The sequence below is a fragment of the Dama dama genome, chromosome 9 (genome assembly GCF_033118175.1).
Source record: "Dama dama isolate Ldn47 chromosome 9, ASM3311817v1, whole genome shotgun sequence".
NCBI classification, from domain to species: domain Eukaryota; kingdom Metazoa; phylum Chordata; class Mammalia; order Artiodactyla; family Cervidae; genus Dama; species Dama dama.
In genome coordinates, this window is record NC_083689.1 from 94,019,415 (window position 1) to 94,038,403 (window position 18,989).

Below are 18,989 nucleotides of genomic sequence, written 5' to 3' on the forward strand. Positions count from 1 at the left end.
ACGTGGATTCGGTACTTTATCCAAGTTCTTTTTTTTTTGGTGTGTGTGTGCACTTCTGGTTTCAAAAATAAGATTGTTAGGGAGCGCACAAGTTACCCTCCCCAAACTACACAGTACATCACCGCATACATGCTCTGAATTTGAACTTGGCTTTGGGGGGTTTGAGTTTGGTTTTGGATGAGGAATGGTATAACTTCTTTAAAGAAAAAAAAAAAAAAAGACGTAAGACGTCCTTAGGGAAAATTCTATTTAAAATGGGAGTTTTTAAGTCTAGAATAAAGTTTGCTTGGTTTCAGAGAGAGGGAACAAAAAGATTCTATTGAAAATGGGAGTTTTAAGTCTAGAATAAAAAGTTTGCTTGGGTTCGGAGAGAGGAAAAAATGGACACGATTCTGGGTAAAGTGTTGGGGGGGTGGGGGTGGCGCGGGAGCGGTGCGGAGACGGGCGGTAGGACCGCGCGGACGCCGCTCGCCCCGCAGCGCCCGCGCGGGCTCCGTCGGGATCGTCGGAGGCGCGCCGGCCGCGCCGGGCAGGGCGCCGTCAGCCTCAGTCGGCGGGCTGACGGGCGGCGCGGAGCCGCGGGCTCGGCCCGCAGGAAGCGCCGGCGCGACCGGTGGACCCGGATTGCTTTGACAGTTGCACTCATCTAGAAATAATGCCGAACGCCGTTTAGATGTGTCTATATATATATATATATCACGGCCCTGTGGCCCGAGGGGGAAAACAATCTAATGAGGGGCTGGGAGCCGGCTCGCCGGGCCCGGCGGGGTGTGTGTGTGTGTGGGTGTGTGTGTGTGTGTGGAGGGGTGAGGCGGGCGGACGCCGGCTCCGGGGGCGCTTCCTCGCCCCCCCCGCCCCCCTCCGCGTCCTCGCTCTCGCTCTCCTCTTACAGCTCTTCGTGCTTTATTCGGTGCGAGCGCCGCGTCAGAGCCGGCTTGGGGGAGCTGTTCTTGGCCTCGGAGGCTTCGGTGAAGAATTTGAAAATAGACGGGAAGCTCTTCCAGGAAGTGAGCTCGTGGCGGTCGGTGCCTGAAAAAACGCACAGACAGGGGAAGGGGTGGGGGGGTTACGCGGTGGCCTCGCGCGCTGCCGGCGCGGGAGGAAGGGCGGGGGGGACACGGGGCCGCCGGTCTTCGGTCCCGGAGCCTGCGGCCCCCCCGACCCCCCCAGCACCACCCCCCGCCCCTCCGCGACCTGCGACCCTTGGGGACCACCCTGTACCTGAGGGCTCACGTGGGTCCCCCCCGCCCCGGGGGCTCGCAGGCCGACTCCGCGGCGACGCCCGCCCGGGCCCGCGACCCCGAGACTCCGCCGTCTCGGGCCGGAGCCCCCCAGCACGCCCCCCGCCCCCCACTGATGCGCGGCCGCGGCCCGTTGGTCTCCCAGCGGGCGCCCGAGGCGCGGCCTCAGCCCCCTGCGGGCCAATGGAGGCGCGGGGCGGGGAAGGGCCACTCCCTCTCCCTCCGGGGAAAACCACCCACCGCCCCCAGGCCCGGCGCGCGCGGGGATTGGTCTCCCCGGCGCGGCTCGGCGTCCCGGCCGCTGCCGCACCCACCGCGGAGCACTCACGGTTCTTAGCTTCCCGAGAGAAGGAAACACGTTTAGTGTCCCAGCAGCCTACGTGTTTTTTTTTTGTTGCTGTTATTTTTTAAACAGATCTTAGGGGAGAGTTTTACAGAAGCTAAACAAAACCCCCCAGTGTTTCAAGGCAGTCACTAGTAAAACAGCCTCTAGGCCCCCCCCTGTGTTGTCAGGAGGAATGCAACTCACCAAATGAAGGTTAAGTGGTCAGTTTATGGAGCTCTTTTATTTTACTACAGCTTCTTTTCCGTGGGCTTCAATTTCATGCTAATGTAATTTTTTTTTTTAAATAAAATCTTCAGTTTGAGACAGGCCAAAAAATAGTAACATTGATGAAGACAGAAGAAGAGATGAGGCCGTTAATCTGTTTTTGACTCCTTGGGATAGCTCACATCATTTTACTAATAGCTTTATAAATGGAACGCTTTTTAAATTAAAAAAAAAAAAATGACAGCAACAAAGACTGTCCCCCTAGAAATAATGAGTGAATAGCTTTGAAACGGTTGAAATCTCTTCCTAGATCACTCAATTATGCAGAGGGACACTGCCTGGAAGTCTCTGGATTCGGGGCCTCTGTCTGATACTTTAACATTGTTAATGATAATTCTTTAGTCTGTAATAGTAGGTCATTGCTATGGTTACTCTACAATGGTGCAACACTTTGCTTTCCCCTTCAGCTATTCGCTGAGTCCTGGTAACCACATTTGTTGCCTAGCAACAGTTTTGTGACAGTATCACAATCTGGGAGTTACAACAATAAGGATGCTATGGCTGCCTCGACCAGAGAGCAGAAAGCTATATTCTGTGCCTGTGACTTAGCTGTGGGAGCTGGGCTTACTAGAGAACCCCTCTTTTAATAGGTGTCCTCAGAAGGATGCTCTCTACCCTCCTGTCCTCTGCAGATTGGCCTAATGAACCTGCATTTGGAACTAAGACCTAGTACTGAAGTCATATCCTTGAGAAATATCCCCCAACACTGCTGTGTTCAGACTGAAAAATGAGGTCATCTTTCCATTGGCTTACTCATTTTGGGCAAAATTCAATGTTAGTCAGGGGGAGAAAGAAGATGAGTGTAGGTTGATCCTGGCAAATCCTAAAGTGCCTGACTGGATTTTGATGTCTTAGTAGAATTCTTGGGAAAAAAAAAAAAAAAATATATATATATATATATATATATATATATATGCATGCCTGCATCAATAAGTGTGTAAAATTTCAGGTTCTTTAGAATATATTTAACGTCCCCATATTTATTGTCAGTATATAACTTTCACTGATTTATTCAGCTAACAGTCTTAAAAAGACTTCCTTTGAATTTGGAGTCATCTGTATTCTCCAAATACAAAAGAAGTTTGTGAGCAGTTCTAGATAAGCTCAGACATACCTCCTTTAAATAATATTTCGTGGCTATGTTTAGAAGGGGGCCCAGTTTCTAGACTGGTTTATGAAATGACCAATCCTGTTTCTATAGTCTTGTAAGTCTAGGTTCATTTCAATAATAATTACTAGTAGCACTTATAATGAAAAAACATTTTTAAGTCAATTGTATTGACTATTCTCAGATGCATACTACATGGAAACACCCATTCCCAAACACAATAGGAAAAATAAAGGTGTTAATTGTCTCTTTTCCTTCTCATTTCCCATGCTTCCAGGCTCATTTGGCATTTCCTCCGTAGTGATCACACTTAGACTTACTAGTGTTACCAAGGCTATGATGAATTTGTAAGCTTTCTTAGGGAACTCCTCTCATAATTCCTCCCACCCCTTGAAAACCAATTCAATGTATGAATCTAGAGGGACCTAAGGAGTCAATGGTCTGAAGCAATTTTAACTCCTTTATTTTTTTTCTTTCCTGGTGACAGTCCTTCTGAAGGATGAACAAATTTCCCTGGTGATAAAGTCACTACAAAGGCTTTTTAGTTTTAGCTTATGATGACTCTCTGCTTGATTAGTCTTGGGCTGAAAAGACCAAAGTCCCTGAGATAACTGAGGACCTGCACTAGCTCTCAGTATTTACCCTTGCAATTTAAGAGAATAAATAATGAGAATGTGTGCTCTGTCAGAGGAAGGGAAATTGCTAGAAGTAAAGTAATAAGCAAGGTGGGTTAGAAACTGAATTATGGAGAATGAGGTGGGGGAGGGAGAATTCTCCCTAAACTAAGGAGTGGTAACATAAACATCTTCTATAAAAATGGCTTTCTTTAAAAAAAAAGAAAAATGGCTTTTTTTTTCTAAATTGCTGAAAGTAGATTTTTAATAATTTAAAAATAACATTTGGAAATTAGGTAGTTGCATGTCCATCTGGGGCTGTGTATACACATTTCAAGAACATGTTTGGAGACCATTTTTGAGAATTCAAGGCCAAAGTTCAATCAAAATATTCACAAATTAGTATGAATATCCACCCATAGCATGGAAACTTTGGACAGCAGCTTTCTAGTAATTAAAAAATATACCACTTTAAGGGAACTTCTTCTGTGAGGATGGGAACACAAGGCCATTATATCATCTATTTATAAGAGGAAAGAAAGGGTGGAAGTTTAGGCTAACTAAAAAAGCAGCCATTTATTAATAAGCTGCAGTGATACGTAGGTGACTTGGAAACTAGTCCAGTCAGCACTAACTGTTACTTGAAGGAGATAAACATGGTTTTATAGTCAGGCCTGGTCTTTCCTCTACCACAACTTTACCTTTAGCAAAAACTCTTTTTAGGGAATGTGAACGTCTTTCTACTTTTCAAACTCCCATTTTCCTAATCTAGGTTGTTCCCACAATGAGGAGATAGAGGGTTTCCCAGGTTGATTTTTGTATCCTTTTAGGCTGGCAGGCTTTCTCCTACTGGGTGACTCACCTTTGGGGCAAATTCAGTTTCCTAGGCCACACAATCAATTCAGTATCAAAATGTGCAGGATCTCAGTTCTTTATTACAAAAAAGTGCCGTTGCTCAGTCATAGTCAGTGGTTCTTAATGGACATGGTAGTGGCCGCTGGGGCATTTTGGAAATTTATAGGAAAATTTTTTGGAGGTCAAGACAATTGGGAGGAGCTGTTGGCATTTATTGGGAGAAAGCTGGGGAGGTGGACATCCTTCAGTTTGCACGGTGTTACAGCATGAAGAATTGTTCTGCACTGTACATGGTTTTCAAATGTTTCACTGGCTATTCATGTGTTGAAAAACTTGTTTATGATTATGGGCTTAGAATTTACATTTGTTTAACAAAGTATTCCGGCATGATCTTTTAATATAACAGAATCTTCCAGGAGTCAGGTGCCATGTAAATTGAAGGAATTTTGTGGTTTGTGTTGTTCAGAATATTACCAAGAATGGATTACTATATGAGAAATATCTCATCACTGGCCTCACTGCTCACAGTTCTTGAGCCACTGATAAGCACACCTGCAATTGGCCTGTATTTGTAGATGTAGAATTCCTGGCGATCCGACGCAGAGGACCCATGCAGGTGTTCTTGAGCACTTTAAATACTGATATGCATATTATTCTTATTATGGGTTATTTTTTCCTTCATATGTTAACTAGGGCAATACAATAATTTAGCAATCTTGTAAGTAGGTGAATTATGTTATCTCTAGAATTTATTTAAGGAGAGTTAAAAGCACGATGTATTATTTGTTAAAATAGTATGTTTTTAGATGATCAAGGGTCAGCTTAAATAAAAGTGAAGTTAATTCTTTTTCATTACATTAGAGATTAATTTCACTATAACCTGAACCCTACTTACAGCTAGCTGTTTTATCCTTGCACAGGGTAGAAAATGCCTTTTACTTCTCTTACATAATGTTTCTTCCACAAATACTGTTTGTTAATGATGTTATTCATTGTGAAATAACCAAAAGGTAGTAGACAGGAGATCTTCCAATTAAAATACTACACTGAATATTCTTTATCTCTCAACTGTTTAAAAAATGAACTATAGCAAATTTCAAGGAGGTAGAGATAGCACAAATGGTCAAAAAGGTTAGAAACTTTAAGCATAAAGGATGAGACTATAAGTCATATGAGGAAGATCAAATTGCTAAAATGTGTCATGTTTTCCCAAAAGACTATCTGTGTCTTTTACGCACAGAAACACATTACACACACATGACACATTTCAGTGTCTTGTAATGGAACTGAGAAAGAAGGAGGCTACATTTATGGATCAGCATTTAGAAATTAAACAAGAAACGGCTGGAAATAGCACTGACAGTGGAATGCTCAAAGAATAGCATGAGAGAAGAAAACATTGCTGTCTCTTGCTTTGTCTATGCCCCTTACTTCTTCCTATGATGACTTTAATTCAAGTGTTTCTTGCAAATCTGCCTTGTCCATACTCCTCTTCACTTGATCTTAGTGCTGAGATTTTTTTTTTTTTGGCAAAAACTATGCCAAAATATGCTACTGAGTTAGCAACCAAAATCATGATGTTTACTTTGGTAGATGTAGTCTACTCTGAAGCTGTACCTCATTTTATGCAGTAGATGTCTTAAAAAGTTATATGTAAATATAATTTCTGTAAATAGAATGTTTTTAAAGGAAGAAATAGGTTATCTACTTCTTCAGTGAATCTTTTAATAAAGTGAAGAATTCTCTGGGAAAGCAAATAATCAGTCTTCAAGTGACATCACACATATGCACACATGTGCATGCACACACACACACACACAACCAGATTTTCCAGAGGTGAGGTTTACTACTATAATATGATGGACAGTATAAGTAAGGTCTCACTGAAAAGATTATTTAGAAGAATTTCTTGGCCAGCCATTCACTATTCTATTTATGGTTAGTCACCTTATTTTACAGGGTCTGAAACCAAAAGGTCATAGAATAATTTCAACAATTTATGTATAATTTACATTTTAGGGTCTGGTTTAGAATAGGGAATATCACTGTGTACAAAGTCACCTTTGAATATAAAATATCATTTTTAATATCTTTATTTCAGAAGGCAAAACTACTGTTTCCCTGCCCTCTCCCTGACATCCCCCTCCCCTGCAAAAGAATTTGTTTTTAAAGAAAAAGATAATAAATAAATTTTATATGCTTCTTACAATAAAGGGGGAAAGGCAAAAAACCTAGAAAGATATGAAACACATTAACAGGATAACATATCTGTGATACTTTCAAACTGACAAGGCTTGATTTTAAAAATTGATCTTTAACAAGAAAAAGAAATATGAGCAATTAGGAAGTAATGAAGACCCTGTCAATATAGCTATGTTGATAATAACAGGTAAGGGAATTCTTGAGAAAATCTAATATATAAAAATCAGGAGGTCTGTAATATGCATTATTGAGTCCCAGTGGGATTAACTAATGAATTTATGAGCTCACTAGTGGTTATTTTTAGAAAGCTATAAAGAATTAGAGAAATACTAGAGCATGGAAAAATACTGTGCCTTCTTAAAAGAAAGAAAACATATATTACTACTAAAATTCATTGCAAAATGAATTCCAGAGCTTCCAAGGAGAACATCATTTAAAAGAATAAATCTACCACTATTTGAACACAGAAGGGCTCCTAATGGTGACTCTGCAAGTTAGAAGGCACAAGTGTGAGACTCAGTCTCGTGGGGGTGGGGGTAAACAAAGTGGGGTGTTCACTGAGACTGTGTGAGGAAAATGCCAAGAGCAGCTCACTAAACATGTCACGTGGCCTGGTTAAATTACTTGTGTAAGAAGACACAGGCCAAGTCTGCTTTGATTGCTAACAACGCTGCAAACCCACTAAGGCTGAGACTGTGTTGAGACCCTAAAGGCAAGTCATCAAGCTTGACCAGAGAAAACAGGCTGAAACAAGGGCCAAAAAATCAGTGGCAGAAACTTCTGGGTCATCTGCAGCTTCTGGGAAAGCCTGTCCTTTCCTCCAGCATCTTTTCTGTATCTCTCATCTATGGAAGGGGAGTGGGTGGTGGTTTGGGCACTGGGCAGCTTAAGACTCAAGGAGACAACTCTGGGAAGCAAACTTCTTCTCAGGCAGAGTAGAGAGCCTGCAATGGCTCTGGGTCTCCAACACCAAACCGGGCAGACCTCTCTAGCACACCTCCCCTAAACAATAGAAAATGGACACATTTTAGTTGCTTTAATTGCTCATCAAACCCGGAGAGGTGGCGCGGAAGCCCGCGCTTTGGTTTGCATTCTTGTCTCGTGTACTACTCATAGTGCTGTCACAAGGCCTGGCCTCCGGGAATACAGTTTCCCTGTAAAATCTGAGCCCAGGTCTGGGCAAAAGTTCTCTTCTTCTAGGTTCCCCTTGTCATTTTCAGAGGTAGTTTTACCAGATCTGTGATCTGTTGTGTAGATGACAACAAACTGTGGAAAATTCTGAAAGAGATGGGAATACACGACCACCTAACCCGCCTCCTGAGAAATCTGTATGCAGATCAAGAAGCAACAGTTAGAATCAGACAAGGAACAACAGACTGGTTCTAGATCAGGAAAGGAGTACATCAAGGCTCTATACCCTGTTTATTTAACGTATATGCAGAATACATCATGCGAAATGCCAGGCTGGATGAAGCACAAGCTGGAATCAAGATTGCAGGGAGAAATATCAATAACCTCAAATATGCAGATGACACCACCCTTATGGCAGAAAGTGAAAACAAACAAAAGAGCCTCTTGATGACAGTGAAAGAGGAGAGTGAAAAAGCTGGCTTAAATCTCAACATTCAGAAAACTAAGATCATGGCATCCAGACCCATCACTTCATGGCAAATAGATGGGGAAACAATGGAAACTATGAGAGACTTTATTTTCTTGGACTCCAAAATCACTGCAGATGGTGACTGCAGCCATGAAATTAAAAGACGCTTGCTCCTTGGAAGAAAAGCTATGACCAACCTAGACAGCAAATTAAAAAGCAGAGACATTACTTTACCAACAAAGGTCCATCAAGTCAAAGCTATGGTTTTTCCAGTAGTCACATATGGATGTGAGAGTTGGACCATAAAGAAAGTTGGGCACCGAAGACTTGATGCTTTTGAACTGTGGTGTTGGAGAGGACTCTTGAGAGTCCTTTGGACTACAAGGAGATCCAACCAGTCCATCCTAAAGGAAATCAGTCCTGAATATTCACTGGAAGGACTGATGCTGAAGCTGAAACTCCAATACTTTGGCCACCTGATGCAAAGAACTGACTCACTGGAAAAGACCCTGATGCTGGGAAAGATTGATGGCAGGAGGATAAGGGGATGACAGAGGATGAGATGGTTGGATGGCATCACCGACTCAATGGACATGAGTTTGAGTAGATTCCGGGAGTTGGTGATGGACAGGGAGGCCTGGCGTGCTGCAGTCCATGGGGTTGCAAAGAGTCAGACACGACTGAGCGACTGAACTGAAATGAACTTACCAGAGGATCGTACAAGCACAGAGCTCTAAATAAGGAATGCAAAGAATCATGAAATAGCTGTTTCCATAGGTTTTTGATATTTCCAACACAAGCAGCGAAGAGCTTTCTGGGTCCGCTTCTGTTCCCGAGGGCTACTGCAGCTTTCTAGATGCCTTGCCAGGCTTCCCTTTTCTTCCAGCTTCTCTGCATTCCTCGCTAGCTACCCATGGCCTACGGCTGCCAGTCTGACTGTGTGTGTGTGTGTGTGTTTGTGTAAGTAACAGAGAGGTAGGGAGAAAGGGAGAGAAAGTAAGAGAAGGGAAGTAAGGGAGAGGAAAGGAGAGAGGGAATGAGAGAGAGGGTGGGGAGAGACTGAATGGATTGCAAAATACTTTATTTCTATGCAAAAGAAGATCATTTACTAGTTCAAATATCTGAGTCTTCTGTGGTCCTCTTCACTCAACTGTGGATTCTATTCTAGAGGATATATTCTGTGGGAAGTTTTTTCCATGGGTCCTGTGAGTGATTAATTTATACATGCATCCACACTGTGTGCCAGGCACTGTTTCTTTGGGCTGGGGATATGGTGGTGAGCAAGATATACAAAGACTCTGCTCTTGCAACATATATGCTGGTGGGGGATGACAAGTGATAACCAGGTATACCAAGGAACCTGATAATTTCAGAGTCAGAAGCACTGTGGAAAAAGGAAAAAAAAAAAAAAAAAAAAAACCACAATGGTGGACGTGAAGAGAGCAAAGAGGAGGAGAGGTGGTCGACCATTTAAACTTGGTGGAAAAGACTTCTGACCCGAGACCAGAATGGCAAGAGGGAGCCAGATGCAGGTCTGGGGAGGATGCTGTAGGCAGGGTCCTGGGAGAACAAGGGTGGGGGGTGGGGGGAGGTGGGGTGCGGGTCACAGCGGGGACGAGCATGTCACAGTCAAGGAACTGAAGAGTGAGTGCCCGGAGCATGGAGGGTGAGGGGAAGGTGGAAGACGATTCAGAGAGGTGGGCAGCCTCCAAGCCATGTGAGGCTTCTCAGGCCACAGTGCAAGGTTTTGATTTTATTTTGAGTACAGTGGAATTAATTTAATTTTATTCCAAGTACAAGCTGTAGAGTTTCATCAAAGGAGAAATAGAATTTGCACTTAATGAGTAACTTTTTTTTTTTTTTGGTAAAGACTGAATGGATTATGGGGGAGTTGAAATGATGGATTTAACCCTCCCTGATTGCATTTATCAACTCCTCCCACCTCTAGATCATTTTCCTCCGCACACTTCAGAGTATAAAACACACCTACTGCTGGCTCACATAAAGCGAGTTATAGTAGTAGGCAACAGTAATATGCAGTCAAGAGTTGAAAGGCAGCCTAATAAAATACTTCAAAGTAGTAGCTGGATTAGAAACAGCATTTTCCTAACAACTGTGCTCTCCACTGATGCCTCTGGTTCTTGACCCTCAGGGCTGGGGTGTGTGCTGGGAAGGTACCAGGCTGGGGATGTGCTCTCACAGTCTTCCATTTCTGCAGGCCGCCCAGAGGCGACTGTGGACCTACTCTCCAGGCAGGCTTTCCCAATTCGTCACTTCTATGAACAGACACAGTATTCTCCTAGTGACTCCAGCCCAGCCTCTTAGTCACCTTTGATTTTGTGTTTGCTTGTTCGCTGACTCCTGATCCAATGTTACCAAATCCTCACAGTTATACCTCAGCAAAGTTTTTACAATCTCTTTTTTCCCCTTTCCATTCCCCTGTTACCAGTCTGGATTTAATGACCTCTTATTTAGCATCCAGAAACTTCCTCCTAACTTAAACTTCATTGCTTTCACCCTCTTCTCTTCTATCTTGTACCCTGCTACCAGATGAAAAATTCTAAAGTATCGTTTGTGTCATAGACCTCTTTCTCTGCTCAAACATATCCAATTTTCTTCATAATCTTTCAAATTAAGTAGAAATTCCTCCATGTGGTTTAAAGCCCTCCATTCCCTGGATTGAGCCTTCTTTTCTAGGTTTAATCCATCAACTGTTTTTCTATAAGTATCCCCCATTCTCCCAGGCCCAGGTAAACTGACAATTTTTAAACCTTTTCAAAATCTCACGGTCTGGACATCTGTGATTCTGAAGTCCAGTCAGAGAAGAGATTGATTACCATTGTGAAGTTTTTGAAGGCAGGGGTCAAACTTTACTCATCTTCAACAAAGATGGATCAATGTACCCTATATTGAAGTGTATACCAGCTTTTAGAGCCTAGAAATAAAATCCTCTAACAGTAATAGCGGTTGGATACTCTATAACCAAAACTGAAGGAATAGAGTGTTTTTCTTGCTCTCTCCGACAAACTGATGAGGTAGGTACAGGTGACCCAGAGCCCATTAGTAACCAGCTGCTAAGTGCAGAGTATCTTGTAGTTCTAGTTAGCTAAAATGCTGTCCTTCTCTAGTACATACAACTTACTAGCATCAGACGACGTTTAGGACAGTGTCAGAACTGAGAATTTGCAGAGTCAAACTTTAACCATTCAAGCGCTTGCATTCCCAAGATGTAGTGGACTCGGTTCAAATTTAGATGCAGATAGAAATGTATCAAATATAAGATAGTAAAGACGTGGGAAGAACCCAAGATAAAATTTCATCTAACAGCTCCATTTCACAAGTGAGAAATCTAAAGTCCAGAGCAGCTGTGACAGGCCATGGCTATACAGACACTTTGCTGAAATATAGTTAATATTTATAAATTGATTAAGCATTGTAATAAAACATTTTCAGAAGATATGTCTTATTACTTTCAGATCCAGTTCAATATTTACTTCCTCTAATAAGACTTCCTTGATTAACCTTACCCCACACCAACCACTTCCTTTCTTCATGTTTCAGTATTTTGTGTAGGTGGGCTGCCGTCTATGGGGTCGCACAGAGTCGGACACGACTGAAGTGACTTAGCAGCAGCAGCAGCAGCATATACTATATTATCATATACTTACTTTGCTTAACTAGCCATTTCATGTATGAAAATGTTTTATCTCCTAATAATCCTTTGAGGGTAATGCCTCAAAACTTTTTATTCCAGAAATCACAGCTGAGGCTTAATAGATATGTGTTGTATAAAAACCTTTCCAGAACAGAATTCACCAGAAACCTGATACTGATTAAATGCTATTAAGACATAATAAAACATAAATCCATAGATGTTTTCTGTGGTTTTTGCACTATTTTGATGATGGTTCTTATTTTGAAATGGGGGAAAAAAAGAGAAAGGAAATGGAAGCATACGGAAGATCACAGCAATGAAAACTGGGGACTTTACAAAGCAAAGTTCTAGTGGTACTCTGAATACACACGTGAATCAGATGAACCTTTGTGTCTCCAGCATCATTTTATATTGTTTTGTCAGGCTCTCAAAAGCACAGACCTCTGCGGTGCAGCCAATAGGAAGAGGAGGTGAAGGAAAGAGGTAAAGTAGCCATTGCCCCAGTCACTTAATGATTTGGAATTGTACTAAGCCTATATACACATTGTAGATATATCTACAGTGTTGAATCCTGTAATCAATCGGTGACTGTTATACATCTTGCCATTTATTTAGATCATCTTTAATGTCTCTTAATGAAGGTTTATCAGTTTCTCCATAGAGGATTTGCATTTCATGTTTTTGGATTCATTCATTTACAATTACACTTTTTATTTTAGATAATTATAGATTCATATGCAGTTCTAAGAAATAACACAAATGGGTCCTGTGTCCTGTATATGATTCCTGTTACAGCAACACCTTATAGAACCGTGGTTTAATGTGACAACTAGGATATTAACACGCTACAGTTAAGCTACAGAACTTTCCATCACCACAGAGATCACTCATGTTTCACTTTATAGCCACATCCACCTTCCTTCCAGCCTTTCCTTAACCTCTGGCAACCACTAATCTGTTCTTCATTTCTAGAATTTGGTCATTTGAAGAATATTATATAAATGAATCATGCAGTACGTAATCTCATGGGACTGGCTTTTATGATTCAGCTTAATTCTCTGGAGATTTAGCTAGGTTGTTGTATGAATCAATAGTTTGTTTCTTTTTATTGCTGAGTAGTGTTCCATGATATGGATGTACCACAGTTTAACCATTCCCATTTCAAAGGATATCTGGGTTGTTTTCAGTTTTTTGGCTATCATAAATAAAGCTGCTCTAAATAGTCATGTATAAATTTTTCTGTGACATAATCTTCATTTCTCTGGGATAAATGCCCAAGAATACAAACTGCTGTGCTGTATATTACTTGCATGTTTTGTTTTGCAAGAAACCCCCTCACTGTTCTCCATAGTTACCACACAGTTTTACAGTCCTTCCAGCAACGTGTGAGTGATCTAGTTTTCTTTGTATCTTTGCCAGTGATGTATTAAAATCAGAGAGTCTGATTCTTCCCACTTTATTCTTCTTCTTCAAAGTTGTTTGGAGTATTCTAGTTCCTTTGCCCTTTTATATAAATTTTAGAATAAAGTCATGTATATCTACTGTACAGTAATGATTTATTTGACCTTGCCTCAAAAGGTTTCAGCTGTACCTCTGGAGTATCTGGAGATTAAAGTCAGCAATGCAGGTGGTCAACCATGTCAATATGAGCTGAGTCCCAATAAAAATTCTGGACACCATGGTTCAAGTGAGTTTCCCCAGTCTGCACTATTCTATGTGTATTCTTACACACTGTTGCTGGGAAAAGATAGCCCTAGCCAAGACTCGATTGGAAGAGGACAAATGGAAATTCATCCTTGGAACTTTCCTGGACTCTGCCCTATGTGCTTTTCCCTGGCTAATTTTAATCTACACCCTTTTACTGTACTAGATTTATAACAGCCTTCAGTGAGCACTCTGCCTGCTTCTGGCACAAGACGAAACCTGAAGATGGCTTAGTGACGCCTACTTGTGGTTGGTATCAGAAGTGAGGGTGGTCTTGGAAACCTCAAAGGGTTGTATCTACAAAAAAATCTTGCTGGAATTTTGACAAGAATTACTTTAAACTTCTGTTATCAATCTGGGGAGAAAAGACAAGTTTACTGTGTCGATTGAATTTTTTTTTAGTATGACATGTTTTTGATGCTACCATAAACAGATCTTTAACTGCTTGTTGTTGGTATATAAAAATACAATTGATTTTTGTATAATTATTTTGTATCTAGAAAATTTCCTAAACTACCCTTGTCATCCTAAAAATTTATCTGTAGATTTTGAATTTTCTACATGAACAATCATATCTGAATAATTTCTGCTTTTTCTTTGTAATTCTTAGAGCTTTCATTTCTTCTAGTTGTAAATTTAAGGAAACTGTGAACTATAAGCAAAATAGCCTCCAAATGTACTCATAATATTAACTAATAGAGACAAGTGAAATATCACGTAAAGCAAATTATTGTGAATAATATAAACCTGGCATAAAATTATTACATTGTCTACTTTGATTTTGTGATGATGCACTTTAAAAGAAAAAAAGGAAGAAAAGGTTTTGTCAGGTAATGGCATCTAGTTGCTCACTACTGGTCATGAAAGTTCCCAGTCACTTATGACATACAGCTTCTGGGCTCCTAACACTGGGATGTCTTTTCAATATAAGTCAAGTCTAGAATTTGCCCTCACCTGTCTGATACTACTTTAATTTTATTCTCAGTTCTCTCCCCCAAGGCATTTTCTCTCTGAGTGTCCTTTTCTTAAAAAAAAAAAAAAAAAATCACATAATGCAACTGCCTTCTACATGAGAAGAATCCTTAAAGGATCCTGAACTTATTTACACAACACTGTCAATACATATAGAATAATATCTCCCATTAAGATAAAAATGCATTGATTTTAAATGAAATATATATTCTCAAATATGTCATGTAAACACAGTAAATTCCTATTATTCCTAGTTTAGAAAATGATGTGGGCATGTATTAGATAGGACTGGTTACTTCAATACCAGATAATATTTTAGAGTATCAGTCCTTAAGTTCCACTAAGGACTGAGTTATGATAAAAACTGAATAGAAACAGATACAGCTAAATAATTATTAGGAAGGGTTATGAAAAGTATTTATAATTATAATCCTTACTGCATCTGTACTAAACTTTATCCTAAAAAGACATTTCAAAATTCTAATTGGACTGTCTATATAGGCTTTTCTGCAACTGTCCAGAAGACTTACAGGGGGAAATCTTTCATTATTGCTCAAGAAATTAAATTTTCCTCTCTGGAATTAAATTTACTTCTGGGTTTGTAAACAGTTGCCGTCCTGGGGTATGAGATATTGCAGTGGATGTAAAGTAGATTTTACATGTGTTACAAAATTTGACAAATACATATTGTTCCTACTTCTTTGCTTTGTACCCTGGTTCTAAGCAACATTTTAAAGTTAATTATAGGGTCATAAAGGTCTCTTTTTTCCCCCAAATATTTTAAAATCATTGTTACAATTATTACTTAGATCTTGTTAAAGTGGCAATAGATGGGAATTACCCACCTAAAGAATCTCAACTGTATCCTTTGGGCATCACTGAACGTGAAAGGCATCTATTATTTTATTTCTTTTCCACAGAGAAAATTTAAAAAGTCACACTGATGGGAAAGCTTGTGAATCCACTGAGAAGGTTAACTAAGGTGGAAGATTAATCTGTACAGTGAGACATGAAGATGTTGGTTACTGACAATAAGATGTCTTCAGTTAGTCAGATTTCAATGTTTGGGGGCACAACAATGTATATGTATTAATAGAATCATGAGTTATTAAAAACTTTCCTACAAAAAATAAAGCAAGACCTGTATCATCAAGACAAAAGTACTTCAAGAATCTCTAATAAAGAATGCTATAACCCACTGACTAGAAAAAAATATATTTACAAAATATAAGAAATGGGGCTTTTCTTTTCTTTTCTTTTGTGTATCTCTACAGTGATTTAATCTGTATAGTGAAAACTTTAATAATATTATATTAAGTAAAAATATAGTAGTTACTTCTGCTTATCTGTTTAATACTTATTCATATATTTCATTGAAAAAGCATTTAAGATGACATACATACATTATAGTAGGACAAAAGAGAAATAAGTGAAAAACAGTAGAGAAATAGCAGAGAGGCAGGGATAGGGTAAGATGAACACATAAGGATGACTAATATGTAAACTAATATGTAATTGCCAGATGATGGTCAAAAATTTGACTGAGCTTTCTATTGACAGATACAAAGAGGGCAACAGAGTTGATAATTCACTGCCTCGAGGTGGTAAAAGCAAACCAGTTGTGCAGAACAGTTGTTTTTAATTACAGCATCCTTAATGCAGGCTTATGGCACACCACTAAAGAGCAACCTGGGGGAAGTAAAGCCAAGTGGACATCAGTGTAATGACTTTTAGGTGACCTGACAGTCAGGTGCTCAAGAGATAAAATGACACACATCTAACGGAATGGATGATCTGTATATTCTTTAGAGAATCATATTTTTTGAAGACAATTGTATTATTATATTACTCAGACAACTACTTTATTTATTTATTTTTTTCAGACAAGTACTTTAGAACTGTGGTATTGGATAAGACTCTTGAGAGTCCCTTGGACTGCAAGGGGATCAACCCAGTCTATCCTAAAGGAGATCAGTCCTAATATTCATTGGAAGGACTGATGCCGAAGCTGAAACTCCAATACTTTGGTTACCTGACGCGAAGAGTCAACTCATTGGAAAAGAACCGGATGCTGGGAAAGACTGAAGGCAGGAAGAGAAGGGGACGACACAGGATGAGATGGTTGGATGGCATCACTGACTCAATGGACATGAGTTTGAGTAAACTCCGGGAGTTGGTGATGGACAGGGAGGCCTGGCTGCTGCAGTCCATGGGGTCACAAAGAGTCAAACACGACTGAGCGACTGAACTGAACTGATCAAAGAGGAATGAGATTGAAACACATGAATGGTCCAACAACAACAAAATTGCCCAAACTGGAAAGCATTTTTCTTCCTGATCGGTAACCAGTATACTGCAGGCAAGAAAGAATACAAATATTAAATGCATTTTTCTATTTAGTTTTTGTAGGCTTTTCTTTCTCCCTTCATTCCCTCATTAAGTTCATCTTTTAAAGCCAGATAAAAACCTGCTGTAAGATCCACATTTCCTGGTTATGTTTCTAAAGATGGGCATTAAATACAGAAGTTTTGCACAGTAGTTGTGTCCCCAAATAAAATGATGACCCATGCCACAGTGACCTGATATGGACACAGTTAATAGAATACAGAAAAAACTATTACTGTTGTAGGTTAGCATGATACTTCTAAGAAATCTGCATTTTCCTTTTTTATATCCATATTATTATTATTATTTTTGTTAAAACAGCACTTTGAATGTGTTTTGAGTGTGGAAAGATCAGTGTTTGTTCTCAGCTGACAAAAAATGCCAATTTTCCATAAGCCACAAATACAAATGAACTTTAGATGGCCAATCAATAGGTCATTTCCTAAACATCAGGTTTCTGTGTAGGCATTCCAGATCCAGTATTTTTAAAAAGAAGAACATTTTTTCCCCCCAACACAGCACAATAAGCTTTTTGCAGACTTTCACACAGAAAGCAACATTTTCAATTTTATATAACTCACAACTCTTCCTGACACAAAGGAACAGCCAAAAAGATGAGGGATAGCATGGGTCTCAGTGAAATATGGGAACTGTAAAACTCTTGTTTCTTATCTTTAAAAGTGAAATAGAGAAAATGCTGAGAATCTGGGATGATGCAAGCCTAAGACACTGACATGTAGAATCTAACATAATTATTAGAGAACATGTTTTGAAATTTTGGGAATGATCTTTGCCTGAATTTTAAACTTACATTTTCTACATGTAAGTCAGAACATTACATGTGCTTTATCACTGATGATATTTCACACTTTATTTCAGAATTGCACTTGACCAAAATATAGCAGTTCAAGATTTATCACCAGAGAGGAAATACCTGATTTAGAAAAGTGAATCTTTTACAAACTAAAATTACAGCTGAAGAAAGCACTTCCTGTAAAAAGAATTTCATTAGAAAGTGAGTTTCTTAAGAAACTGAGACATAGCTCTGGACTTGACACTATTTTCTCATGCCACACAGTGCAGAAAACAGTCTCATGGATGGTAAGGCGCATAATTATATATTTAAAAAGAATATTATGTACTTAAACTTTAGAATAACTGTTATGTTTGTTTTATCCTTTACTCTGTGTACTTCTGTGTACACACTCATGTATGTGTACACACATTATTTTTTCTCAATTATCTGGGTGGGTCACAAATGTCATACCCTTTAGAATATATTTCCTAACAATGAAGAACTTCTCTTATGTAACTACAGTAATCAAATTCAGAAGTGTTTACACTTGTACGATACTCTTTTATCTTCCCATTTGAATGCCGATTTTGCCAGTTATCCTTATGGCATTTTTACTTTCTAATACAAAATCCAAGCCAGGGACTTCCCTCGTGTCCAGTGCTTAAGATTCTGCATTTGCCATGCAGGGGGCGCAGGTTCCATCCTTTGTCATGGAACTAAGATCCCACAATACTGTGTGGCGTGGCCAAAAAAATAAAACACTAAAAAAAAAATTCAATCTAGGATCACATAGGGAAATCTATTAAGATTTAGTAATTATTAATCCTTGTTTCCATACATTTTTGTAGATGTTTAAAAGATAACTTTATTTTGTATTTTTACAAGGTAGTTTTATAAGGTAAAGAAGCTTGCCTGCAATGCGGGAGACCCAGGCTTGATCCCTGGGTGGGGAAGATCCCCTGGAGAAGGGAATGGCAACCCACTCCAGTATTCCGGCCTGGAGAATCCCATGGATAGGGCAGCCTGGCGGGCTGCAGTCCATGGGGTCGCAAAGAGTTGGACATGACTGAGCGACTGACACATTCAAGGCTGAAACTTCGGAATGACAACACTGATTTTAACATTAGCTTCTATGACATTTCTAGTAAAATATCTTAGTAAATAGTAAAACATAAGAAAATGATTAAAATATTCCAACTTAAGCTTACATATCTATCGGTAAATAACAGATATCCATTTGATTGTAT

General features: G+C 39.8%; 1 protein-coding gene and 1 long non-coding RNA gene across 5 annotated transcripts in view; one reads left to right on the plus strand and one right to left on the minus strand.

The window, feature by feature from the left end:
- Window positions 1-763: 763 nt before the first annotated feature.
- Window positions 764-18,989, minus strand: part of ARB2A (ARB2 cotranscriptional regulator A) — a 391,787-nt gene continuing 373,561 nt past the window's right edge. For all 4 annotated transcript variants that reach the window (XM_061152012.1, XM_061152013.1, XM_061152008.1 and 1 more), the window contains one exon: window positions 764-1,029. In XM_061152012.1, the coding sequence (XP_061007995.1) occupies window positions 887-1,029 (143 nt within the window). In that variant the 3' untranslated portion in view covers window positions 764-886. The remainder of the gene's footprint in view (window positions 1,030-18,989) is intronic.
- On the plus strand, window positions 941-17,732 carry LOC133062682 (uncharacterized). Its single transcript, XR_009694229.1, has 4 exons — window positions 941-1,007; window positions 12,309-12,368; window positions 13,464-13,572; window positions 16,445-17,732. It is a non-coding gene; the product is annotated as an uncharacterized LOC133062682 (long non-coding RNA).